Source organism: Talpa europaea, assembly GCF_964194135.1.
Source record: "Talpa europaea genome assembly, chromosome: 9".
In the NCBI taxonomy this organism is placed as follows: domain Eukaryota; kingdom Metazoa; phylum Chordata; class Mammalia; order Eulipotyphla; family Talpidae; genus Talpa; species Talpa europaea.
This window is the reverse complement of record NC_140076.1, coordinates 9,806,525-9,832,509: the sequence shown is the minus strand read 5'-3', so window position 1 is coordinate 9,832,509 and position 25,985 is coordinate 9,806,525. Positions and strand designations below refer to the sequence as shown.

Genomic DNA, 25,985 nt, shown 5'->3' with positions numbered 1-25,985 from the left:
ACCGCCAGGGGGTTACAAATACCCTTCTTGGCACTGTAAGAAGGCAGCAGTTCAGAAGGTCTGATTCTCTGACCCGGATCATTTGGGGTGCTCCCTTTTCAGGCCCTCTAGACACCCAAATTAAGAAAGGTATAGGGTGGGGAGAGAGGAAAAGAAGGGATGCTGAGGGGCAGGACGGAACCTCAGAATCCTTGTTGCCCCTGTCCACCCTCACATCTCCACCCCCACACACTGTTTGCATGTCTCAGGAAAGTTCTAGGTATAGAGAACATTTATTAAGCATCTACTCAGCATAGAGCATTGCACTGGCACTGAGCAGAAGAAATCAAAACAGAATAAAGCATAGTTAACTATTTGCCCCCCAAAAAAATTCTGATCCAGCATAGGAAGTGGGAGCACAGAACTAACCTCACTAGATCAGTAAATGTGCAATGTACATGCGTGCACACATGTTACATATGGGCACATGTGACACATGTGGAATCAACACATGAGTGCATGTCACATGTGTGCATGTGCGGAGGCATATTCACGCTGCCCTGCGTGCAGTATGCATGTGTGTGCGCGTGCTCACATATACACACACTGCACATCCTAGTTAGCTGAAGGTGGGGTTTTCCCCTCCTGTGGCTTATCTGAACCACAGTCTCCTTTACCGCAATCCCCAGAAAGGGGATTGTTACTGCTCACCCCAGGACCCCCAATCAGACCTCCTCCACTTCCATGCCCCCTGCCCCCCGGTCCTGTGCGGATGTCAGACCTAACCCAGACACCCTCCCTCCCAGAACACATTGGCTGCCTCTGAGCTGAGCGGGCCCACGGGATGAAGACTTCAGGAGGCCCAAGCGCACGCAGAAGGCAGCGGCTGAGGAGGGTCAGGTCTCAGGAGCCAGCGAGGCCAGGGGTTCCATCCTGGCTGGAGACCTGCTGAGGAACCGAGGAAAGTGCCGGGCTCTCCCGTCCTCCTGCGGGCCACCGGTCTCTGCCTCTGCACAAACAAGGCCCACCTGGGCAGAAACGCCTCTCGGGAGCAGACTCCCGGGAGCACAGTAAGTGCTCCATCAGGCCCGTCAGTAGCGCAAGGACAGAGAGCGCAGGTGAGACCGGCCCGAGAACCTGGTTCTGTCCTCCAGAAACCCCCACCCGGGTCCCTCACAGACGCACGCAGGCGGTGCTTGCGACATATGGCTGGGGGGCTGGGGGAGGGGCGGGCAGGGGGGGAGCGGAGGGCAGGTGGGGGCAGGGACGAGGAGGAGGAAGGGTGCATTTAGGAAAAAAGAAAAACCCACACAAAACCGACAGAATTCCAGCCGATTATTCCTCCCGCCGCAGATGTACATTAATGCAGGAGAGGGGACGGGCCTGGGGCTGGGGCAAGAGAAACAGCCCACAGTTCCTTTTAACAAGCCGTTGTCTGGCTTGATCTTGTCACTCTAAAGAGGGCCATTGAGAGGTATTCATGCGTCGGCCCTGGGGGGACAAAAGGGCCCAGTATATATACTGACTGCTCAGTTGCCTGCGGGCCCAGGGCCTTTGTCTAACCTTCCCTTAATAAACTTTTGGGAAGAGTTCATCAATCCGCTTCAATAGCTGATGTTCTCATTTTCAGAGAGAGAAGAAAAATAGCAGAAGACCGGCGTGTTGTGTTGTTTTTTTTTTTTTTTTAAGGAGGCATTCTCAACAAGCAGGGGGATGGAAGAGAGAGAGAAAGGGAGAAAGCTCGCAGACACCCCACTTTAAAGGGGAAAAGAACACATCACAGCTACAGCCACAAATCCTAAAAGGGAGGCCAGACAAAACCTCTATTCATCCGGGCCCTGCAGTCTGTCTCCACCGAGAGGGGAGAGGGTCTCGGTGCCGCTGGAGCTGGGTCCCCTTGGCAGGGAAAGAGGTGGGAACTGGGGGCTCCCTGGCTGCGGGGAGTCGGGGAGAGGAATTTCTTAGAAGGAAAGTGGCATGGAAGCAGATTTGGGGTCACTTGGCTTTCTTCCCATGGGGTCATTTTTAAAAATCAGAGGTGTTTCTGGCATTGAGGACAGGGGGGCAGTTTTCCATTTTCTCAGTGAGGCTTCTGAGGCCTCAGGGGCACCCACCCTCAGGCTGGGGTGGGGCTCCAGTCCCCAGGTCCGCTCAGGAAACCCACAACTCCCTCAGCATTGCTTTAGGTTGTAAGCAGTCACCCCTCATGACCACCGTCCTCACCAAAGGAGCGAGGTGCCCCCCAGTTCCAATGCGCTTGGTGGAATGGGTGGGGGAGTAACAAAGAAGAGAGAAATAGTCCCAATATTGCCACAAGGCCAGGTGCACGCCGCTTCCAGCTCAGTGTGGCAACTCACGTCTCCCCTGAATCCTACCTTCTAACACACATTTTACTTTACTCATTTTACTTGGGGAAACTGAGGCTGGGAAAAAATATCAGTAATCCAGGGGCCCATAGCAGGAAGCTGAGGTCCAAACACAAGTGTCTTCAAATCCACATCGCTAAGTCCTAAGCTCAGCTGCCTCTCACGTTCATCATAGCAATAGCGACCTGTAGTTGGGCTCCTCAAGCCGGCCAGGGATTGTTCCAGGTGCTTCCCGAACCTATTTTCCCAACAGCCCTGTGAGGTGGGTCTTGTTACTATCACACCCACACCACAGATGTGCTGACTGAGGCACAGAAGACAAGGAACTGGCCCAAGTCACAGTCAGGAGGGGGAGCCAGATTCTAAACATCCGCTGACTCTGCAGGCATACCCCCCAGGAGCCCCCCCAGGTCCTGCCTGCAATAAAAGGAAGGAGGAAGGAAGTGGAGGGACACGTGAATCTGACTTCTGCCCCTGCCAACCTCAGAGGTGGGTCTCCCAGGACCCGCTTCGGCTTTGCTGTACACACGCGCGCGCGCGCGCACACACACGCACACGCACACACCCACACCCCTCCCCAGTGGCTCTAGTTCAATGTTTTACAGGCCTAATGAGTGTTGACAAGTTTAATGAGTTTGTTTTAAAGAGGGGAGGGGGAACCTGGTCGAGTTGAGATTTCCGAGTCAAATGAATTAGTGGAGGCCTCCAGACTTCAGCTGACAGGCCTGGAAACCCTCCCGTGGACCGCAGCTTCGAGCCACGGACCCCGCTCCCATTGAGGGGAGCTGGGCCCCGCGCCAGACACTGGGGGCTCCCAGGGGCCTCTGAGGCGCCCTCGGGAGCCAGGGTCCCAGCCCAAGCCTATCTCATCCCACAGCCCCCGTACCCAACAGCCCAGCCCTGATGGACCCCCTTCTACTGAATCATCCTCCCCCGCTGGGTCCCCAATGAGAAATTTGATTCAAACCCAGTTTGGCACTTGTTTGCATATTGATTGCGCGGTAATTAAGTGGCTTCATCTGTGGAGAGGACCACCACCTGCATGTCTTAGCTTCCCAGGCATGGGCTGGGACTGGACGAAGCCCTCATTTCTGACCGTGGAAACTGGAATCCGGGGAGACTGGCTCCTGGCTGCTACAGGGGGTGATATCGTCTTCATTTAAAAAATGGCATTTTTTGTGCATTGAGATGAACTGGGAAGGAGCTTGCACAAACCTGACCAGCTCCGATGAAACAGCAGAGTTAAAATGGAATTCTAATAAAATAAAGGAATACACTGACACTGTGGCCTGGGAGCTGTTGTCACCTTGACTTTGTAAGCCCATGCAAAGCAAGGCTGGCTCTCCAGCTGGCCCTTTGCTTGGCCCCTGCCGATGGGGTTAGGGGTGTGCAGTGCAGGTGAAGGGGGGAGTGCGCTGATGGATTCAAACTCCATCTATGACTTTGGAAAGTGGCTCCACCTGGTTGAGCCTCAGTGGCCTCATCTATAAAACGGGATTAGAAAGGCCTGTGCTGTTCACAGGGCGGTGGGCTTCAGGGGACTGTGTCTGCACACAGCAAGTCCTCCACAATCCCAAAATGCACTCCAGAGCTGCCTCCCAGCTGGAAGCAAGTTCATCTTTAATTAGTAGTCTTCACATTGGTGTACGCCGCCTTTCCATCACCCCATGTTTTGGGGTATTTTTCCTCCACCACCTTGGATATCCCCGGAAGTCTCAGGTGGCCTCTGAGAAGGTGAGTGTTGATTCAAGAAGGCCAGCGCTGCAGCCCCCTGCAGTGGTTTTGCTTTACGAGGTTGTATTTTGTTGGGGGTTGGAGCTGACACCTCTCAGGCTGGGTCATGGCACCCTGCTGGGAGCCCTGGCCCTCTCCCCACCCCCCTAAGCACCCTCTCTTCTCCTGTGATTATTTATTGAATATTCCTCCCTCCAGGGGGTGCCCCTCCCTCCTTTAACTTCCCCCTAATCTCCGGTCTGGGCTTGTGAGAAGTGTTCTTTCTAATGAGAATTTCTTTAGACTCTGTTTTCCCCTTCCAGCTGGGAGCACGGAGCTGGGGGGGAGCAGGAGGGGACGGGCGGGCAGGGGAGGGGGTGGGTCACTCCAAGTCACACGGACAGACCCTGTGAACAGCCTCTGGACAGCTCTGCTGTGCCTCTCTGCGATTTCTTCACTTCCTAGGTCTCGCCATTGTTTGGGGCTGCAGCCAGCTGCGGGGCGTTAATCTTCGGCGTATTTGCAATCCCGGGAAAGAAAAGGCCGCATGCGACAGGGCTGGGCTGGGAGGGGGGTGGCGGCCAGGGACTGGGCAGAGGCTGAGACGCCAGAACGAGGAGGGGGACAGGCATGTGATCGCACACACGTCCGCCAGGCCCCAGACCAAAGCCGGCGGCGGCGGCGCCGCGTACAGGCATTTACAGCTTTTGTTGTCCCCTAAACCTATCCTGGGGAGCCGGGGAAAGAGGCTGGTTCTGAACACAGCGCTGTTTCCCTTCGTGGCTCGGCCACTTATGGGTGAGGTGACTTGGGACAGACCGCTTTGACCTTCTAAGCCTTGGTTTCCTGTCTGTGAAGTGGAGCTGATGCTCCTAGAACACGGAGAGGACCGTCGTCCTGCCCACGCGCCAGGGCTAGCCGCCGGCCCTATCCTCCACCAACACTCTAGGGCTGTCCACCCCCAGCACCAACTACTCCGCCTCCAGGATCCTCACTGCCCTGGACAGTTCACACTCAGGGGTGCCTCCCTCTCACAAGACCCACCCACCCCGACAACCAGAAACAAAGCTCCCACCCAATCTAACAAGAACCAACTCCACTTCCTGACTCCCCAAATAGGACCCATCAGTCACCAAGGTACACAGTACAGTTGCAACAAGAAACCCCCCCCCCCCCATAGAAGTCTTAACATCTTGCCCCTGACACTCCGAAGGCTGACCTGATGGACCAGGATTCCTCAATTCATAATTCCAAATGCAAGTCAAAAATGTGGGCAGGTAGCCCAGGACAGAAACAAATCAGCAAACCCTGTTGATGAATCTTTGGATAAAGACAGCCCCTGTTTAGAGGCAGGGACTCCACTCTCCAGGGACACAGGATGCTGCCAATCAGTGGGGGGCAACCCACAGCCAGAGGCCTGGCAAAAAAGCAGGAAGAGTTTGTGGTGCCTGGATTCAGTGACTGGCTCTGCTGCTGGCTGGCTGTGTGACTCTAGAAAACTAAGGGAACCTCTCTGAACTCTGCCTTCATCTGGACTTGCCTCCTTGTGCCTCTGTTTCTGTGTCTTCTGTAATAGACAGCTTCATAATCCCTCCTTCCAGGTAGATTTCATGAATTCATTCCTGTAAAGTGCTTAACCTAATGCCTGGCACAAAGATCTTAGCGGGCTATTCTCTTAAATAGATTTTCAATAAATGGCTGCCTCTATCCATTCATGGAGGTCTCAGGTTTAATATCTCTTCCTCCAGGCGGACCTCCCTGATAACCACCTCATGTTTCTTCCCTGGTGGGTCAGTCACTTTTTTTTTTTTTTATATATTTTTTTTTTTTATAGAGGCATGCTTTATTTATTTGTTTGCTGGTTTGTTTGTTTGTTTTGTTTATACATGCACTGGGTACAGTCAGAAGCGCGGGAGGGTGAGAGAATTCACCAGAGCCAGAGCGGGGAGCAGAGCAGGCAGAAGGACCGAAGTACACTGCTGAGGGGAGCAGCGGGCGGCAGGAGAGGTCTGCACGCCATGTGGGACCCTCCTCTGGTGGCCGGGGAGCAGCCGGGGATCGAACCGGCGCCGCAGAGGCCGCGCGCAGCCTCGCAACCCAGCGCTCAACCGCTGCGCCACCGGGGAGGCCCGGGTCAGTCACTTTTTATCATGACTCTGTTATTATTCTTTAAACTCTGACTACCTTCTAAAGTATTTTCTGATTCGTGGGCTTACTCACTGCCTCTCTTCCCAAGGCATAGAAACTCCACGAAACCAGCCCTGTGCAGCTCAGAGCTGGATTCCTCGCCCCTGGCAGTGTCTGACACATAGTAGGTACTCAATACAATGTTTTTTGGGAGAGGAGGGAGGTAGTTTTGATCCCACTTCCCTGGAATATTGGGGTGAGGGAGGGAGAGGGGAAGAAAAATGGTGGAGGATGCAGGTGGAGGGGGCCCTCCCTTCTCTTCCTAACACAACCCTCGGGAATGTGACTCCCTATTGCTGGTCCAGCGTTTCTGCTGCCTGCCAGGGATTCTCTTGCTGCCAGTGAGCCTTGACGGGTTTACCTGGGTGTTAATCCTCCAACAATCCCCCCTGGCCTGACCTGAGAGCCAGTCTCCATTCTTGTCCTGGGTCTAATTAAGTGCCTGAAATGCCACTTCCCCTTTCAAACTGGCTGCTTTCCTGGGAGGAGAGGCAGGTAAAGCCCAGCCTGCTGCTTTGAAGCAGAGGAGGCCGGAAACCCAGGCAGGTGCACAGAGGGAGGAGGGCACTCAGGGGCCTGGGGGAGGAGCAGGGGATGAGAGGGGGCCTCTGCTGGCCCCTCAGAGAGGGCAAACACCTGCAAATCCCCTAAGTTGGGATGCTTAACCTTTTAGGGACTCTGAGCCCTAGGAAACTCAGAAAAAGCCAAGGAAGGCTCCTTCCTGGGGGTCCAATATACCCACAATTGCAAATTTGATTCTGGGGCATCATGGTCACCCCGCCCCAAGCCTGTACAGACCCCAGGTTAAGTTGCTATGATGCCACTTTTAAAATTATATCTATATCTAGATAGATGGGTGGGCAGATCTAGATAAAGAAATCTAGGTAGCTCTATTCCCCAATTTAAGATTCTCTACCAAAGGAGAGTTATTCTCTGTTTTTATTCTATATAAAATTTATCCCCTATATATTCTATATTAAGTTAATTCTATATATAAAGGCATATATTCTCTATTTTTTTTCTGATTTGAAATTTTGCAAGCACAAATTATGTAACAAAGATTTCAAAACATGTAAAAATATGTGCATATGTATTTAGAGCCCCTGACAAAATAATGTGCATTTGACTGGGGAAATTCTCATTGGAGAAACTTTTATGGATCATCTATTCCACATAAATTAACTTCTGGCCTTTTACCCCATATTTAATCACCCCTTTCCTTTGTGCCAGCCACCTTTTGTGCATGTTAACTCACCTGCTCCTGCTACGCTCTTTATCCCCGCTGGGTGGATGAGAAAACTGGTCATTGGAATGACACAGCAGCTTACCCCAAAGCCACTTTCCTCTGAGGTCCCACATGGAAAGTACCCGGATGCACATGCTCTGCAAGAGCACCTGGCAGACCAGGGCAGACCTTTCTGCCCTGCAGGCTTAGGGGCCTTTCCATCCCTTACTTTCTGCACCAAGTCCTCCCTCTGAAACCATGCCAGGATGGCCCTGCAATCTGATACAAGTCTCAGTGGAGCACAGAGAGGGTAGAGGCTTCCCCCGGTTACACAGCAACTTGTGCAGGGTCTCGAGAAGTAGATCTCAGAGTCTGGAGACCAGCCAGGCTTTTTCCCCCAAAGACCTCCCAGCCAGGAGAGAAAGTTCACTAATCAGGGGAATGGAAGAGGCGGGGAATCATTTGTTACCAGATAAGCAATATCAGCTTATCTCTGAAGACCAATAACCACAGCCCAGGGGCTCTGATTCGGAGTGTAAACAGAGCTTCTCCCCCCTCCCCTCCTCCAGAGTAGCCAGGACAGAAGGTGGTCCCTGCTCCTCCCTGGACAAAGTCTTATCTCACCAGCTTCCTCTATCAATGGTCTCTGACTTCTCCGATGCATACAAGCCCAGAGTACTGGAGCCTTCGCTGCAGCATCTTTCTGTTCAGAAGCCAAGGCTCCAGGGAACACAATTTGAAAACCATTATAGTCTGATTGTGTCTTGCCATTGTTCAAAGGGACAAGGACCAGAGAATTCAAGAGGACTGCTAAAGCCAGGGGACATCTCACAGAGGATCTGAATTCCAATCCCAACCACGACACTGTAGTTACTTTCTCCCTGAACTTCACTTTTCCTTGCTGCTGAAAGGACCCTTCCGAGGAAGATGAATAGATCCTTCAGAAGGCCAAGCCTGTAGCATTTATCAAGCTCCAGATCCCCATAGGTGTGCACGGGTACTAGAAGTGTCTGGGGTGGGGTGGCTAAGCTGAAGACCTGAGGTTCATGAAGACCTTGGGAGGGTGCAAGGGGCTGCAGTTGTCCAGATGAGGCAAGAGGAGAAACAGGATGGGTGTCCTCAGGTCTATTATGGCGAAGGCATCAAGTCCTACTGACCCTATTAGGAGAGACCCTCTCCCCCCACTTTCTTGAGCTCTGTGCCTCAGTTTCCCCCACTGATATGGAACTGAAAAGCATGTATCACATTAAACACTAAAAGTGGTGGGCTGGAGAGATGGGAAATACTCTATTTCCTAAGCCCTCACCTCATGCCTTTCAAATTCCTGGGAACAAGACGTCAACTGGCTTATTTTGCACCTCCACCTGGCACCAGCAGACCCAGCTACCTTCCCTCCCAGGAGCTCAATCGTGTCGCTTTTCCATCAGTAAAATGACCAGATGATCTTTGAGACCTGTTCAACTTCTATTTAGATCTTTTGGGATCTCAGAAAAAATCCCAAGGTCCCCTTAATTGACCAGGGAGACAGCCACAGGCTCAGCACTCCTGGCATGATGGGGTGGGAGGGGTCTGGGCAGGCACCCCCTCCCTGCTCTCCCACTCAGCTGGACTGCTCTCTCCTCATCTCTCTCATTCTGTGCCCTCCTGCATTGTTCTCAGGCTCTTGGTGTCTCCACACCTTCCAGTACTTTCACTGCTCAGTCCATCCCTCTGCTGCAGAAATCCACTCCTTGGTTCCCCACTGCCCTTGGAATAAGTCCGAACACCCTAACTCAGCCTGGAGGGATCTATGACCTGGATCTAGAGGTGTCACCCCCAACACCAAAAACCGCTCAAAGCAGTGGCTTAATGAGCAGTTACGGAATGGACAGACGAAAAGCCACCATGCTCAAAGTACTTCCAAGTTGTCTGGGTCAGGGCCCAGAGTGACCCCATTTCAAGGGGATGGGGGGTAAGGCAGCTATGGTTGGGGGGATATGCAACTGGGGGTCAGCCTGACAGGGTGGGGAGCCTGTGTCACCACCCCCAGCAACATTTCCTTGAGTCACCAAATAGTGCTATCTGGCTTGTCACAACCCCCCTGCCTCTGCCTGGGAGGGGCAAGCTCGCCAGGAGGTGAAAGTCCCCCCCACCCCCCAACACCTAGCAGAGTATGTTGCACCCCAAGAACCAACCGGCTCTGTGTATTTCTACCTTTTTCCCTTGGTCTCCTGCTGCAGGAGGCACTGCCCACACTGCATTCAGATAAGGAAGGGCACTAATTGGTACCAGGCTGAGCATCTGCCCCTGCCCTGTCCTCATCCCCGGCACAGCAATGGCTTATAGAGTCACTGCCCCTTTGCTTCCAGGCCCTGCCACGTCTCAAGCCACCCGGGCGCGGGCTCTGGATGGAGAGAGGCCTTGCAGGAAAAGAGGTGGAAAGGACTGGAGAGTGATAAGGATCCTGTCTCCTACTGACTTGGCCCTTGGTGGAATTACATCGTCAGCTCTTCCCACCGGTCTCACAAGTCATCATCCACGTGGGACCACTTTGCAGATGGGGACACTGAGGCTTCCAGGACATATCCCTAAATTATCCCAGATTTGTCAGGCCTGAGGGGCCTCCTAATTCAGCTTCACCCACTCCCTTCCATGCCCTCCCCCCCATGCACAGGTGAATCAGCACTTCCTTTAGAGCACCTGGGAGTACAGTCTGTGCAGGCCAGAGAGGCAGGTGGCCACCTCTGGGGCAGCACTCTGGGCTCAACTCCCCAGGCTTGCAGAGAAGGAAGGGGCGGCTCCTGAGGCCCTGTCCCGCCTGCAGGGCACACGACAGAGCCTGACAGATCCGCCTGCTTGGATGGGATGGCTGCACCGGATCTCCTTCCCTGCAAACCCCCTCCCAAGCAAGGCCGGGCTCAGGCCGCAGGGAGTGGGGGCAGCGGGCCTGCAGCCTCCGAGGCCCTGTCCCCCCTCCGCGGGCCGGCGGGGGCCGCTGACTTAGCAGCTCAGCGGAGAAGCCCTCGTCGGGCCCGGCTTCCCCTCGCCCGGAGCTGGGGTTTTGTTGTGGGGTTTTGTGTGTCCTGTTTTGTTCTGACTCCCCGCCCCTTCCCGCGCGGGGCCAGCCCCCTCCCCCAGCCCCCCCCAGCCCCCCAGCCCCCCCAGCCCCCCCCAGCGTGCCCGCTCTTGACTTCATCCACTAAGTCAATAGGCCGGGCGCTCCCGCCGCCCCGCGCCGCCCCCCGGTTTTCTTCTCGGGATAATGGGGGCTCTTTGTGGCCTAATCAGCCTCCTGAGGGGCCGGGAGGCCGGGAGCGCTTCCCCCGCGGCCGTCGGTGAAAATGAAAGCGGGATTAGGCCGGGCCTCGGCCCACACCATAGTAAAGCGCCACCAGGCATTCGCCCCTTCAAAGCCCCTTTCGGGGGGTTTGGTTACTTTATTTCTAAAGTTGTTTGTATTTCTAAAGTGGCCATTGAGGCGCGAGCGGGCGGAGGGAGAGGGGGGAGGCGGGAGGAGGAGACGCTCCGAGCCTCCCTCACCCCCTCCCGGGGCCTCTGGCCGGTCCCTGCAGCTCCCCAGCCCTTCGGGCCCCGCCCTGAGGGTGGGGAGGGGTCTTGGCCCCACTCCTCCGATGGGGGCACTGAGGCGCGGCCGCCCGAAGTCTCACAACTCGACTCCCGGGCCTCAAACCTACCCTGAAGCCGGGACGGGTAAAGGGTCCTTGGGGAAGGGGTGCGTAAAGGGGGGGCACTTGCAGATGCATCACAGGGGACACCGGGCTGAGCGCCTCCCCCCAAACCTCCTGTCGCCTGCACAGGGCATCCAAGGGCCAACCTGACCGCAATTTGATCCCCCCCCAAGAGTGGAAAATTCAGCACCACCTATTAAATTCCAGAGCCCCCTTTCTTGGGGTGCACTCCCACCAACCCCCGTGAGCCCCAGAGACTGCAGTGCAGCGGCTCAGATTTTTTTACATCTGAATTTGGGGGAGACTGCAAAAAGGGCCTCTCCTTGTCAGGCCCCCCCCTCTCCCGTACTCGTGTATGGGAATTTGTTGGGGTTTTTTAAAAAAGATTCCTTTTATTTACTTATGCAGACAAGAGCTGGGGTGGAGGCCAGAGGTGTGGGGATTTTCTGCTCGGAAGGCCCAGCGCTCTCAGAACTCCCGGGGAGCAGGAAGACAGCAGGAAGAGGATAAGGACAGAGGGAGGGGGGTGTGAGCAGCCAGGCTGGAGAGTGCAGGTTCCACCGGGCCGGTCAGGCCTGCAGTGGACCCTCCCAGGAGGTTCTTGCGCCATTACAGGAGCCGGCAGGGGACAAGGGCTCTCCCACAGGCTTTCCCGGGAACCAGAGCTTCCCAGAGGCTCTTAGGACGCCCCTTGACGTCTATCAGCCCCAAATTTGCTTTGGAAACTACCTCAAGCTTGAACCTGATTTTCTTGTCTGGTGCAGACTACTGAAGAAGTTTCTGGGCAGAGGGGCGCTTGAACCAGAGCCACCATCTTGACCCCAAACATAGACGACATACCGCCCGGACACACCTATATCCCCTCCCCCCAAATTCTGGCCAGAACAGGTCCCCTCTGCACCTTCCTCAGTCTCCTAGGCAGCACGGTCTGAATTGGAACCCAAAGCTCTACCTGCGCCTCTCCACCTGTCATCCGCCCTGAGACTCCAAGTGGCCTCTCAGAATGGCTGCTCTGCTCAGTCTGGGTCCCACAAAAGGGCCCCAGAAAAGTTCAGGGTGAAGTTTCCGAGCTACTTCTTGCAGCCTGCGCCCCAGCCCTTTTTCTGTCCGGGGTCCTCTTTGATCTTTGGATTTTTTTCTTCTTATTTTCCCCGGGGCAGCTCAGACAAAGAATGAAGTGGAGGCCAGAGGCGCAGAGTCCCGCGGCCAGCTCCTCCTCCTGCCTTTGCCTCGAATCCACCGCCCTCCACGCCCTGGCCAACTCCAGGACGCCCGCGGTCAGGTAGGGGTCCGCTGCCACATTCAGCCTGGCCCCAAACACATGACCCCCCCCCCCAACACACACACAACATCCAAACATCCAGCCACACACCCCAGCCCGCAAGGAGGCAGGTGCGGGAGACCCAGGTAAGCGGCTCACACAGGCAGGGCACCGTGGCAAGTCTGCAGAGCACCGGCTGGGGGATTTTCTGTCTCAGCCACCTGGCTCAGCACACCAGGAAGGCAAGGAGCTTCTCGAATTCTCTGTGTTTCTGAGCTCTTAAAATAACACCCGGCACATAGTAAGTGCTCAACCAATAATGTGAATGAAGATATTCAGTCTAGAGGAAATCGGTTTTCTTTCTTTTTTGGGGAACAGACAAAAGGGAGCACAAAACTGGTGTTTATCTCTGCACTTAAGCCCTCAGAAAGGTCTTTCCAACAACTAAATTAAGGAAGGGGGGGCTGTTCTGCCTGGTTTTGGAAAGGGGAGGAAGCTGCAAAGGTCAGACACAGGGCAGGCTCTCAGCCTCACCACCCCCATCCTCATCCTGGGCTGCGGCTCCTGGAATACCAGAATGACCAGGAAGGAAGCTAAGGTGAAGTTCCAAATGGGGTGTTCCCTCTCTAAGCCCACAGACCCCTTCATACGCCTGCAAAATTCTGCCTGTAGCAACCTGTGTGAATAGGTTTTCTTAGGTTTTATCCAGTTCTTAAAGGGGTCCGGGATCCTCTAGAGGATAAGAATCTTTGACTTAGTCCAATTCTCTGGTTTTTCAAAAGAAACAGCTACCCAGAGAGCAAGCAAGTGGCCACAGATGACACTGCTGGTGAGCTGGGGACAGGATGGCCACTAGAACCCTTACTCCCTGGTTCCACCCCATGCGCTCGGCCCCTCTGGGGTGTCACAAGCCTGGTAAGGCTGGGTTCAAATGGAGGTGGGGAGACCAGCGCTGGGATCCGGGGGGTATAAACTGGCACAGAGCAGCACGAAGGCTTCAGCTCACCCAGTGCAGCAACTTCCCCTCTCTCACCCTCCGTTCTGCGCGTGGGAAGCGAGGGCAGTGTGGGCAGTGGCCTGTGCACCAAACCTCCCCAAAGCTGAGGGCTCAGAAGGGGTGACCTAGCGGGAGGCAGGCGGTGAGCCTCCCTCTCTGGCAGTGAAACCCCCTGGCCTGTTCATGTCGTGGCTCTAGCAGTAAGCGCCTGCTCCCCATCACCTCCGGTCTGGTCTGGACCGGGCCAGGAGCGCCCTCGGCCAGCCCCAGAGCCGTGGGTCCTGTGCCAAGCCCGGGCCCCGCGCCTGGGGTCGGCCTCCCTCCCGCCCCGACGGGGCCAACTCGCTCGTCTCTAATTAAGCGGCGGGGTCTCAGCGAGCCGCCGGCCTCGCTGTAATATGATGAACTGCCTTTGTGCCAGTGTCACCGAAAAGCACTTCTGATAAGGGGAAGCCGCGCAGGATCAAAAGGACGACAGCGGCTCGCCCACCTCCCGCCGCCCGGCCCCGCTCCGCCCGCTCTCCCGCGGGCTGTCTCTCGGCCTGCGCCTGGCCTCGTCAGCCCGTCCCTCCAGCCCTTCCTGGGCCAGTCTTTCCGCAACTCGGCTTCCCTTTGTCTGTCCCTGCTGCTCGGCGCCTCCCTCGGGCCCCCGCGCCTTCTCAGCGTCCTCCAGCGCTGCAGGCAGCTTCCCCTGTCCCTCCATCTCTCGCTGGGTCTCCTCCAGCACTGGGCTCTCCGTGCCGTGCCGACTCTCTCCTCCGCCTCGGAGGTTCCGAGGCCCCCACACCTCTGCCTTTTCTGCCCCGGCTCCACCTGCGCTCAGGCCCAATGTGCCCCCAGGGCCCAGGCGATCAAGTCTCAGAAAAGGGCTTGCAGCTGACCAGAGCCCCTGGAAACCCAAGGCAGTCCATGCCCATCGGGCGTGCAGGGCGCGGGGCCCTGGCCGGTGCCGCTCAGCGGCCACCTGGGAGGACAGACCCGGTGCCTGAGGTCCCAGGAACACCCCGGGCGGCTCACAGTCCCCTGTGTCCTCCCAGGCCGCAGTGCCAGGGACCCTGGCCCATCTCCCCAGGGGCTGAAGGTCCTAGTGCAGCCGGCCCCGCTTGGGCATTCCCCTCCGACACCCCTCCTCTGGCCCCCGCCTCCCCTTTGCCCCGGCCCAGGTCTTCCTCCTCCAGGCCCCTCCCCTTCTCTTACTCCGGGTCCCCCCTCCCAGCCTGCCTCACCCCCCCCCCACTTTGTTTGAAGTTTGGTGGAGATCTATCTACTAATGGCCAAGTTCCCCCTCAGGTCACCGTTCTGCCTTGATTCGATTTGGGAAGGCGCGTTCCCTCCTCCCCCTGCCCGACCCCAGCCGGGGCCAACTGCTCCAGCGCAGGTCAGAAAGCGCTGACCCGGTTTCCACCTTTTCCTCTTCCAGCCAGCGTTGGGGGGAGGGGGGAGAGGAGGGAAGTCACCAGACAGCAGAAACTGGGGGGATCCCAACCTTCCAACCCCCTCTCGTTCCCACCCTCAACTGGGTTTCCTAAGGACCACGTCAGTCTGGTGGGAGAGCGGCCAGAGCTATTTTTTCTGGAATTCCTGGAATGTGCCCCCCCTTAGTCTTGGCCTTCAAGGCCCCAAAGCCCCGGGAGAAACTTCCCTTTGGGGTTGCTTTCCTGTGCTCTTTACAGAATGAAGGCTTCCCCTCGCCGGGCACGGTCTCTCCTGGGGTGTGACTTCTGTGTGACTTCAGACAGGAGCTGCCAGGGCCAGAGCCAGGGGTCTGGTCCAGCTCCTATGCAAATCCTTAGCTGCTCATTAGGGGGGGCCGCCCCATCAGCCTCACTGAGGAGGGTAAATCGGAACTCCAAAGAGGCAACCTGGAGGGAAATCTCATTTGCTGGCGCGCTCTCCCTACACAAAAAATATGGTTTCGTAGAACATTAATATAACGTAGTCTGTGACAACGATCATTTTCAGAGACGTTCTTTAAAAAAAAAAAAAAAAGCCCAACGAATCATCTTAACTGCTTTCAGGCTACCGTTATATGTGCTTTTAAATCCTTCCATGGAAATTCCGCTGAAAAATTTGGAAAGCTGTGAAACGGGAGGGAGTGGCGCGGAGGGGGGAGGTTAATCCGGGTTTAACGCCGCGATGCAGTCTTAGGACCGGGGTTAGCCTGATTGCGTTATCTCTCCCCAACATTTGAGACGCCCAGATTTCACCCAGCCAAATAGCTCGGAGAGCAGTGCAGATGGCTGCCTGGTCGCGCCTCGGGAAAATGTGTTATTAATATCTAAATAACTTCCCAGTACTGTCTGGTAAATCTCCCCTCCGCCATTCCCAATGATGAATTCGTTTGAAGTCTCCCCCGTCTCGTCTCTTCCGTGTCTCTCTCTTCTCGCCTCCTCTTAGCCGGGCTTATTTCAAACGGGTAAATATCTAATTCCTTCCACGGCTGTACCGCGCACACGCGTCTGTTAGGGACAAACGCCTGCAAACAGCCGGTGTGTGGCGTGTGTGTGTGCCCCGGGGTGAACACAAACCCCCGAGCCCTCCCAGCGGGGCACCCCACCCTGTGGAGAAATGCCTGCGTTGTGGGAGCACTGGGGCTGAGCGGGAACCTCAAACTGGGGGTGGGGGGGGTGTTCAAATCCTCTCCTGGCTCCTGGCGGAGTCCCAAAGGCCCCCCCACCCCAATACACAGCTCTTCCAAGTCTCCCGTCACCCCCAACCCCAGCCCAGCCCAGCCCTCCAAAGGCTTCCCTCTCTCTGGGGCGGGTAATTACCCGCCGCTTGCCTGTTCTCCCTTGTTTAAAGTTTGTTTTCTAAACGTCTTCTATTAGATTATGTTCGCTCATTCCCCCTCCAACCTTATCTCCTTCTGTCTCTTCTCTCCCTGCCCGTCACACTCGATTTAGGCACGAGTTTATCTGGCAAACAGTTTGCCGACTTTGTTTATTGACTGCGCGTTCTGGGGCTGCGAGCAAGCGAGCGCCAGCGTTTGCCTTTGTAAGAGTTATCTCCTCCTTGTTCTCCCTGCGTCTCCGCTCCCTCCTCCCTTCCTCGGTTGGGGGGATCGAGGGAAGAAAGGGGGAGTCTTGTCAGCCCTGTGTGGGCTCACCCCCTCGCCAGCAGCCCCCTCCGCCTGGATAGCCCCCCACTCCACACCCTCTCTCCGCTCACTCCATCCCCCAGCACCCCAGTCTCTCTCTGGCCCCCACCGTCTCCCCCCCTGGTCTCCCGGAATAGCCTCAGCCGAGCACTGCCTAAAGCCCGGGAATTGCCTGACACCCTCCTATCTTCCTCCGAGCCCCCATTCTGCGAAGCTGATCCCACTCTGAACAGCCTCAAATCCCGCCTGGACTCTGTTTGATTAGATTGCCAACCCGGGGTAATCCTTTGATTTGGTGGAGTGTCAATTACCTTTCTCTAAACACACATTCACAGAGCAGGGAACTTGTTGGTTTAAATCAATGCAGATTGTTTCCTGATAAATGGCCTATCTGGGTCCCCTCCCTCATCCCTCTTCCAAGGCCCCTCTCCCTCGGCGCCCCTCCGCCCCTCCTCTGCGCTGTGCCCCTTCTCGCCCATTGGACAAACAATGCCCCTTCCAGGTGTGAAGCCCGGAAAAAAAAAAAAAACCAGTGTGGGCTGAGGGGAGTCTTGCCCCCCTTCTCCTATTCATTCGCTCCCCCGGAGCCTAATTAAATTTGGCAGGTCCTTGTACACACAATCAAAACAGCTTCCTCTAGTGTAGCAAACGACCGAAAACCGCATTAGCAGCGATCGCTCCTGCCAAATTAAATTGTTTCCCACCTCCTTTTACAAGTGTCTAAACCCGACACTTAGGGCTCTCCCCGCCTTCCCGAGCCTTCGCGCTCCACACCTGTAAGTGCGCGGCATTAAAAATAAATGATGGAAAATGCAAAGAAACATCTGCCTCGCACACACAGACAGACACACTTCAGATGTTCTTGCAGAGAGGGGCGGCTGAAAATGTCCCAGGAAACTTTGACACCCGGCCCCCCTCCTAGGGAAATGCACACTCTGTGGCTTTTTTTAATCTTGAGACTTCCCTTGGTGTATAGTCACGGTGACCCCGCTGGGCTCCCTCCCCTGGGCTCGCTCCCCTGGAGGCCCATGCGGTGCCCCCCGGGTCTGAGGTGGTCAGTTTCAGCCTAAGTTTGTGCATTGTCAGAGGTGAGACGCTCTGGTGTTCTTGTTTATTACTGTTCCTGTTATTTTATTTTATTACGGCTTATTTCTTCACACTCACGTCCTCCGCTCCCACAAAGGAATGGGCTGACTCTTGGCGAGCCCCTATCAAATTTCCCACAAAAGTCTCCGCGGGCTGGACTCGGACTGGGAAAAATCTTTTCCTTCCCCGGTTTCTCCTTAAATCCTCTCCTGATTGGGTTCCTGGCCTGTCTCTACCCTGATCCTCAGGGAAGGGGTGAGGAGAAGCGGGTCCTAGAGGATCAAGGCAGGGAACTGTCCATTTCTTTCTCCAGGTGAGCGAAGCGCAACCGCAGCCCCTATCAGCAGCCGTCTGAGAATTCTCACCACCAACAATCCTAACAATTCAGTCTTAACAAGGATAAGAGCAAAAAAAAAAAAAAAAAAAGTATATGAACAGCCTCATGAATATCAGCCCAAGGGGAGCAGGAGAGAGCCGTTTGGAGATGAAAGTGCACAGAAATAAAAGCTCAATTTAATCTGCTTTAAAACCCTTCAACTTAACGTTTGTGCTTCCAACTCTGAGAGTGCGGACTGATTGCGGATAAATAGTTTCTTACCATGCCTGGAAGCTATTACACTCCTCTCCAACACAGTTTCCTATTCAGCAGCCCCAGTTTTCATTACCAGCTCTAATAAGTCTTAACATTATTAAATGCCAAGCGGGCGATAGGCAAAAACGGACTCAGGGAGGAATCTCTCTTTAGTGCTTAAAGAGCAGAGCTCTTAAACCCCGTCTTCAGCGGCTCCCCGCCATGACAGGGGCAGCCCCAGAGAAAGCATCTGTCACGAGCAAGAAGCCAAAACAAAGTTTGTGGGTGCGCAACCCTGCCGCTGCTATGCCCCTGTGGCACCTCTTGCCACCTGGCTGGCAGAGGTGGAGGTTGGGTGGGCTTTTCACCTTTCACTTGGCCCTGGAACTGAGGTCCTGGGCTTGGGAGGGAGGTGAGAAGTTCCAAGGGGTGGGTTCACGGGGTAGCCACAGCCTGACCGGTCTCGGTGCTCCAATGTGTCCAGATGGCCAGAAAACCCCTCTTCCCTGCCGCCCACCCACGCCCGCCGACAGTGACACTGTGCAGCCACACGGGATCCTGCGGGGACAGAACGCAGCCCACCGATGCGATGCGCTGACCCAAAGGCCGTGGCCAGACGCGCTCCCTGCCATTCAGCTCGCAGCCATCGAATCGTGCCCAGCTGTCACTCAAGAGCCAAGGGGTTTTCCAGACACCAGACCCACCGCTTTCATTTCACTGCTGCCACTTGTCTCCAGACTCCGTGCCTACGCGCTCGGCCTCGCCCTATGGAACCGCTGGCCCCTCATGAAACCCTTCCTGGCTCTGCGGCAGGAAAACCTCTGTTCAGCGAAGCCAAGCCGGTTCCGGGAGCCCGCACCAGCCCGGAAGTCCCTGAACATCCTTGAGTCCAGGGGGCCCCCAAACCGCACAATCTTTGCTTTCACAATGTTTCTCAGAAGAAATTTACCCGCATGCTTCCTCCCAGACTGAACCGGCCCCACCCGACACACACGCGAGCACCTAGAGTCTCCCCAAATGAAACCAACCTCTTCGCTTCTCCCGGGCTACCTCGCGGAAGGTTTGCTGTTTTGGCCAGGAGAGATGACTCAAGGGCTATGTCCCTTCACCCCCAAAAAGAAGTCCAACTAAGCCCCCTTCCAAAAAAGCTGGAACAAGGGCTGGGTTCCCCTCAGGGGTCTCAAGTCTTTGGCAGGCCTCCACCCAGCCTCGGGCAACTTGGCAGCCCCAAGGCTCCAGAGCCTGCACAGCGGGGTGCCGGGCGCAGCTCGCTCCCTCTCTCCTTTCTTCCCTCACCCTATTGTCCCTGTGGGGACTGGGCTCCTCTTGGGGCCCTGAATTTCTATAGCCTGCCCCTTCCCCAGCTCCGGGCAGCTCTCGCAAGGGGCTGCCCCGGCCCCCTTCCCAAGCCTGTGGGGGCAGGGCCTTGCTGGAAGTTGTCTTTGGAAGTGGGCTTTGTCTGTGAAGTTCATCTTCAAGGTTGGGGGAGTATTGAACACTGGAGAGACTTGGTGTAGGGGTGCCAGGGAGGCAGGGAGAGAAGTGCCCACAGAATCCTCTGGAAAGAAATCAACAAAACGTGTACTTTATAGGTTTCCTGGTTCAGGGCACTGTCCTGCTTCCCTCCAAACTACCCTTTTGCTGGCTCGCGTGGCTGCTGACCTTCCTGCCTGCCAGCTGCCTCCCCACACTGTTTGGGGGCTCACTTCTTCCCCCGGGTCAGTCTTTGTGACTTCTGCATCTTCCATGTCCTTTCCTGCCCACGTCCACGCTTGCTGCTCTCAGAGGGAACTCGAGGTGTTGTGGGGGATAATAAGAAAGAACTTTCCCTTCTGAAACTTCGCCGCAATAAACAAAAACACAACTCTCTTCCCAGCACGCAGGCGCTTACAAGATAATCAACTTCCCCAGCTGGCGGGTGAGCGAACTCAGGGCGCCGGGCTGAGCATCCAGCACTCCCTGCTGCCCAGTGAAAAAAGGGGACAGGCCAAGCGGAGCCGAATGTCTCTCCCCCCCTAGAATCGGCCCACCCAGGACATCTGGGTGGGTTCCCCTGGCCACTGCGCCTAAGGGGAACACACTCTCATAGTGCACCCCCCTGCACCCCACTCTGCACTGTCCGGGCTCTGGCCCTGGCAAGGCGGGACTGGGAGCTCCATGGCTGCCCACGCGGTCCTCGCTAATTTTTATTGATTGCAGCGGTCAGTCAACTGTCAGGCGGGGTTTCAAGGGACCGTTTAGAGAGCTTGTGCGGGTCTGGTTAACAAATTCATTTAGGGAGCCGCGGGCCGGCTCCTCCTTCCTCGCCCCCCTCCCCCACCGCCCCCGTGCCCAGATTTCCTATAAATAATAGATCGACACCAGGACTAGAAGCCAAAACGCCGGTCCCTAGACTCACGCGCGCCGGAGTCCGCGCCAGACGAGGCGCGCTGGGCTCGCGGTCCGCGGGGCGCGGGGCATGGCCCGCCGCGGGGCTCCCGGGGGACACAGAGGCCGCCTGCGCCCTCAGCTTCAGCTCCGCCGCCGGGCAAAGAAGGCGCCCGCACGGCGCCCAGCCTAAGCCCTGGAGCAGAGGGGGGCGCACGGAGGGGGCACTGCTGGCCACCCCGAGGCTCCCTGCTGCGCGGGGAGCTGCAGGTTGTCCCACTGGGGTTCTGTGGCCGGCCCAGTGGCAGCGGCACAAGCAGACCGCTGGCGGGCACCCTGGCGCGGGTCGCCAGCCCCAGCCCGGAGGGCCCTACCTTTGTCGCCCAGGATGCCGTCGATGCTGTGCTTGGCTTTCTTCTCCACGTCCTCCTCCTTCTTGTCCGCTTCATCCTCCTCCTCCTTCTTCCCGAACTTGATTCTGAGCACGCGGCTAATCGAACTCACTAAACCTCAGAAATTCAAAGGCAAAAAAGAGCGAGTATAAGTTGTTGGGGCAGGGGATGCGGCGCCGCCGAGGAGAGAAAGTCGGGTTCACCCATTGCCCCCAGCACCCCACGTATGCTCTCACACCTACTCAGGGGCCTGACACACCTGGGGCACTCACACGTGGCAAGACAAGACGGGGCAGAGGCACCCACCGAGTGCACTCCTGTACACAGCCTTGCACACACGTGTGTCTGACACTATCGCACACCCTAGAGGTGCTCACACCAGCCGCCCCCGCTGCCGCTGCCGGGAGGCCCTCCAGGCCACCTGGGCCGCCGCTGGCACTCAGGTGTGCCCCAGCCCTGCCTGCCTGGATGCTCGTGTGCGCACACCGGCCACCTTCCTTCTGCAGGCCTCAGGTGCAGGGCCTCGCCTCTGGGGCCCACTGGAGACTGCAGCAGCAGCCAGAAGTGCAGACTTGGAGAAGGGGGTGCAGGAGCCCAGGAAGATCAGCTCTCCTAGGACATCCCTAGCTCCCTAGGCTCCGTCTCTGAGCTGGCTCCAAGGAGCTTCTGGTCACCCCAGCCTCATAGAGAAGCGTTTTGCTCCTTCCTGCCTGCCTTCCTGTGCACCCACCCGCCACTCCTGGCCTCTTTCCTTTCTTTCTCCCTCTTCTCCCAAGTCTCTTCTTTCCTACGTTCACCTTCCTTTCGTTTTTGATTTCCTCCTGGACCCTGAACCCTAACTCTTCAGGGCTCTCGTTCCCTTCCCTCCTGCCTCTTCCCTGAGTTGCCTGCCCCTCTGTCACCTCCCCGCCCCCCACCCGCAGCCCGGCTGCATGGGGAGCCCGGCCGAGCAGCCCTGGGGCTCAGCTGCCTTCTCACCTGAGGGCACGGTGCTGCGGTCACAGTGTCCGTCCTTCAGCAGGCGGTCCCGGATCTCCCAGCTGAACATGCCCGGGTTCTCCCTCTTGTACTCCTCGATCTTCTTCTCCACGTCCGGAGTGGCCACCTGCTTCAGGGGTGGAGGTGGGAGAGTAGGAGCGGAAAGATGGGGTGGGGGAAGAGGGAGATACTTTTAATATCAGCCTCCCAAGAGCCCCAGGCGAGGCTGGCGGCCCTGGTCACCATGCCCGCCTGAGAGTGGCCTGATTTTTTCCAGAAGCCTGCTCTTGACTCCCACCCGGGAAGGCATCCTGGGTGGGGTGACAGGAAGGCGCTAAGTGATAAAATAGTAACTTAATTACAACCCTACTCACACCCTCACTACTCAGTCCAGAATGAAAGATTTCCCCCGGTCTGGGATGGAGGCAGGGTGGCCGGGCCGCTGTAGAGGCAACCTGGGCAGGACTCATGGCCTCAAAGTCTTGGGCAAGCCGGCCCTCAGCTGTCCCATCTCTGGGGAAGTCAAGGAATGGGTGGGGATGGTGGAGGGTTGAGGACACTGTCCCGCTGCTTTTTCCAGAGGAAGCTTCTGGACATTCGGGTGCTACTGGATGATCCAGGGTCACCAGAGGGGTCAGGCCAGGATCCCCCAATCTTGGGGAGACCCACTGCCGGCTCTTAGGCAAAGACACTCACTCTGGGCTTGCTGCCCCCGATGGCCCCGGGCCGGATGGACCCGGTCTCTTGGTAGCGACAGAGAATCTTGGAGACGCAGCCGTGGGAGACGCGCAGCTGGCGGGAGATGACGCAGGGCCGGATGCCATGGTGGGCCATCTCCACGATCTTGTGGCGGATGTGGTTAGGCAGGGGTCGCCCGTTGATGAAGACCCCACCGAGCTGATTGACCCGGCCTTGGCCAAGGGGGGTGGACACTGGACGAGGGAGGGAAATACAGAAAGAGAGAGGTGCAGGGTGAGGATGGGGAGGAGAAACTGGGCACAGCACGCTTGACTGCAGGTTGGTTTGAACCCCAAGACCAGGACCACCTGTGCTCTCCACTTTCAGAGCTGGGGAGTTCAGAGGTTGGGAAGCCATGGGAGGGTCCTCCAGGGGTGGAGAGAGGAATCCAGGCTGGTTGCAAGAGTTCCCCCTGGATACAGTGTGCCCCGACTCCTGCCACACCTGGGGAATGAGGACACACCTGCGGGAGCGGAATCCCTCTGAGAAGGGAAGGGAGAGAGATAGGGGTGAGACGCCACAGCCCCAAAGCTGGTATGCCCGGGAGACTGGGTTGCAGGTCTGTGCCCCATCTGGCCATTCCATGCACTCAGTGGTCAAGATCCATCTTATTGGGGTTCAGAGGGGTGGGCTGGTGGCTAGTAGTTAACAGTCCGGGCTTTGGCCAGCAGAACTGTCCTAACCGTAAAAAACAAAAACCAAAAAACCCCTAACAGCGCGCACCACAGCGGGGCCAGTGACCTAATGTGGTCAGCAGCAGCCTCTGGGGGCTCTGGTTTTTCCTTGGGGGACTCCTTTTGCTTCCACCCCCTCTCAAAGTTCTAATTTCGTTAGGGGGCAATTTGGGGACACAGGCTATTGTTGGTGAGCTTCTAAATCCAACGCCCCGCTTGGCCTGAGATACCCATGAAGCTCCCTGAGGGCTCCGGGAGGCTGGTACACAGATGGGCCAGAGTCCCCGGTGTGGGTGACTTTGGGAACCCCGAAGACAGGCACCCCTGGTGTGTGCTGGGGGGCGGGGGGAGCAGCCCGGGAAGCCTTAATGCAAAGTCTACACAATTTTCTCACAGCCGGTTGGGGGACACCGGGCGCACTAATCCGGCCTCGATCCCCCCAATTTGGGGACTCAGCGGCTGCGGAGATCTGGCAGATTAGAACGATTTCACAGCCCCCCGAGTGGAGGGAGCCGACGGGATAATTGGATAGGAGGAGGCGAGAAGAGGCTCTGGCCGCTGAGCCGCGCCGACGCCTCCTCCCGCTCTCTCCCGGTCCCCCCACCGCTCTTTGCAGAAGTGGGTGTCTGAAGCCACCCTCGGATTTAATCAGAAATCGTGCGTCGCCAAGTCAGAGTCACTCGGTCTCCGTGGCGGGATATGCCATTAGCGCTCGAGAGCTCTCGAGGGCCCAACTTTATATTCAAGAGCCTCTTTAGCGACCGGCTCTCGGCGCTCCTCAGTATTCTCCGTCATGTTGGGCAAATATTGTTCTAATCCGCCGCGCCTTCCCGGCCGCCTGTTTTACTTGCATTCGCCACGGGAGAGTGCCACGGCAAATCCCCGGGCTCGCGCGCTCCCCGCCTGCGTGGCCGCTCGCGCGCACTTGATCACGGAGCCGCTCTCCTCGCCGCGGCTCATGCGGGGACCCGCGCCGGGGCGCTGCCAGAGGGGCCCCCCCAGATCGCTGGCTGCCTGTCTGCCCACCCACCCCCGCCCTGCCGCCGCTCCCCATCCTCACGCACCCGGGACTCACTCGCTTGCAAGAAGAGCAATTAAAAGAATAAAAGTCGCCCCAATCTCTGCCCCAGGGCACCCCGCGCTCCTGTCCCCAGAGGCCGAGCTGCCCGGCCCTCGGCTGACAAGGTGAAGGTCATCCATTAGCTTCAAAGCAAAACAAAAACGCAGGACAGGGTTTTGGGGCGCGCTCCCGGCCCCTTTCTCCAGCGGGGAGCCGGCCGCCGAGTCCTCTCCGCTCGCGGGGTGCTGGAGAGGCTGGGAGGACCCCGCAAAGCGCAGGCTCTCCCCCAGTCTGGACGCGGCGCGGGCCGCCCGCCGGCCTGGAGCTCTCTCCCTCCCGGGAGGTTTGCAGAGCTCGGAAGCGCGAGGGAAAAGTTTGAGCGAAAAACTTCGTTACTATTTATTTTTTCAAAGTAGTTTGTTTCCGGACCCCAAAGCCGGGGTTCCGGAGCGTGGCTTTCGGGGAGGGGACAGCCCCGCTCGCTCGCGCGGAGGGAGCCCCGCGCATTTCGAAATAAAAGGGATCGCAGGACGATCCCGGGGTGCAAAGAGCAATTCAAAGCCAGAGCTGGGAGCGCGCGGCCGGCGAGGGCAGCGAGGCCAGAGAACCCCGGGGCGGGGGAGCTCAGAAGACAGTGGGGCGAACTAAACTCACCAGCACCCGAAATCTACTAGGCGCCGAGTCCGCGGGCGCCCAGGCCGGCGGCTGAGGCCGGATCCGCGACCGGGGAGCTCGGGCCCCGCGCGCAGCCCGACAAGTGTCGGTCCCAGAAACTTCTGCGTCGGGCGCCCGGTCTTGGTCCCCAAGAAAAGGGGAGCCCCTCCTGCGGCCGCCGCCCCGCCGGCTCTCCCGGGACCTGAGCTCCGCGGCGCAGGGCTGGGTGCAGGCCGGCGCCCGGGCTCTTACCTTCCAGAGGAAACCCGGTGCGCGGGTAGTTCTGGCCCGGCGCGGGCCGCATCATGCGCGGGACGGTGCCGGGCAGCGCCGCCATCCTGCGCGCGCCGGGGCCGAGTCCGGAGGCGGCGAGATTCGCTTCCCGTCCAACGCGGGTGCCCCTGCTGCGACTTCTTTCTTTCCTCCTCGTCTCCTTTTTTTTTTTTGCCCCTCTCCCTCCTCCCCTGCACACGCTCTCCCGGCCCCCCGCCCCCCACCCCGGCGGCCGCCGCCGAGCGCGTCCGAGGCTGGGGAGGGGGGCGCGCCGGGGGCGGGGGGTGGGGCAGGGAAGGGGGCCACGGGGAAGTTCAAACAAACACACACGCCGGCCCCGAGGCCGCCCCGGTCCGCGGCGCCGGCCACAAGTGGCGCGGCCGCTGCGCCGGGCGGGACCCGCGGGGCGAGGCCGGGCGGCGGCGCGCGGGGCTGGGGGCGCGGCCGGAGTCGGGGCCCCCAGCCGGGGCCTGGCGAGGGGCGCGCGCTCGCGCTCCGGGCCAAAGTTTCTGAGCCGGGAGGCTGCGGCGCGGGTTTCTCGCTCCGATTTATTTATATGTTTGTTCCCTCGCCCTCTGCGCCCGCCCGCCCCGCGCGCCGCCCCGCGCCGCCCCGCGCCGCCCCGCGCCCGGGCCGGCCCGCTGCGCCCCCACCTCCGGCGCTCACACCCCCGCCCCCGCCCGGGCGCCCGGGGCGAAG

General features: G+C 57.8%; 1 protein-coding gene across 2 annotated transcripts in view; it reads right to left on the bottom strand.

Annotated features, from left to right (window-relative positions):
- Nucleotides 1-25,462, bottom strand: part of PAX7 (paired box 7) — a gene marked incomplete at its 3' end in the record, with an annotated part of 91,521 nt that extends 66,059 nt beyond the window's left edge. The window contains exons 1-4 of one of the 2 annotated variants that reach the window (XM_084242719.1): nucleotides 25,266-25,462; nucleotides 22,584-22,819; nucleotides 21,888-22,017; nucleotides 20,892-21,026 (exon numbers count right to left, since the gene is read on the bottom strand). In XM_084242719.1, coding sequence (XP_084098845.1) covers nucleotides 20,892-21,026; nucleotides 21,888-22,017; nucleotides 22,584-22,819; nucleotides 25,266-25,350 — 586 coding nt within the window. In that variant the 5' untranslated portion in view covers nucleotides 25,351-25,462. The remainder of the gene's footprint in view (nucleotides 1-20,891; nucleotides 21,027-21,887; nucleotides 22,018-22,583; nucleotides 22,820-25,265) is intronic. The other variant, XM_084242720.1, reaches the window with a different exon arrangement.
- Between the last annotated feature and the right edge of the window lie 523 nt (nucleotides 25,463-25,985).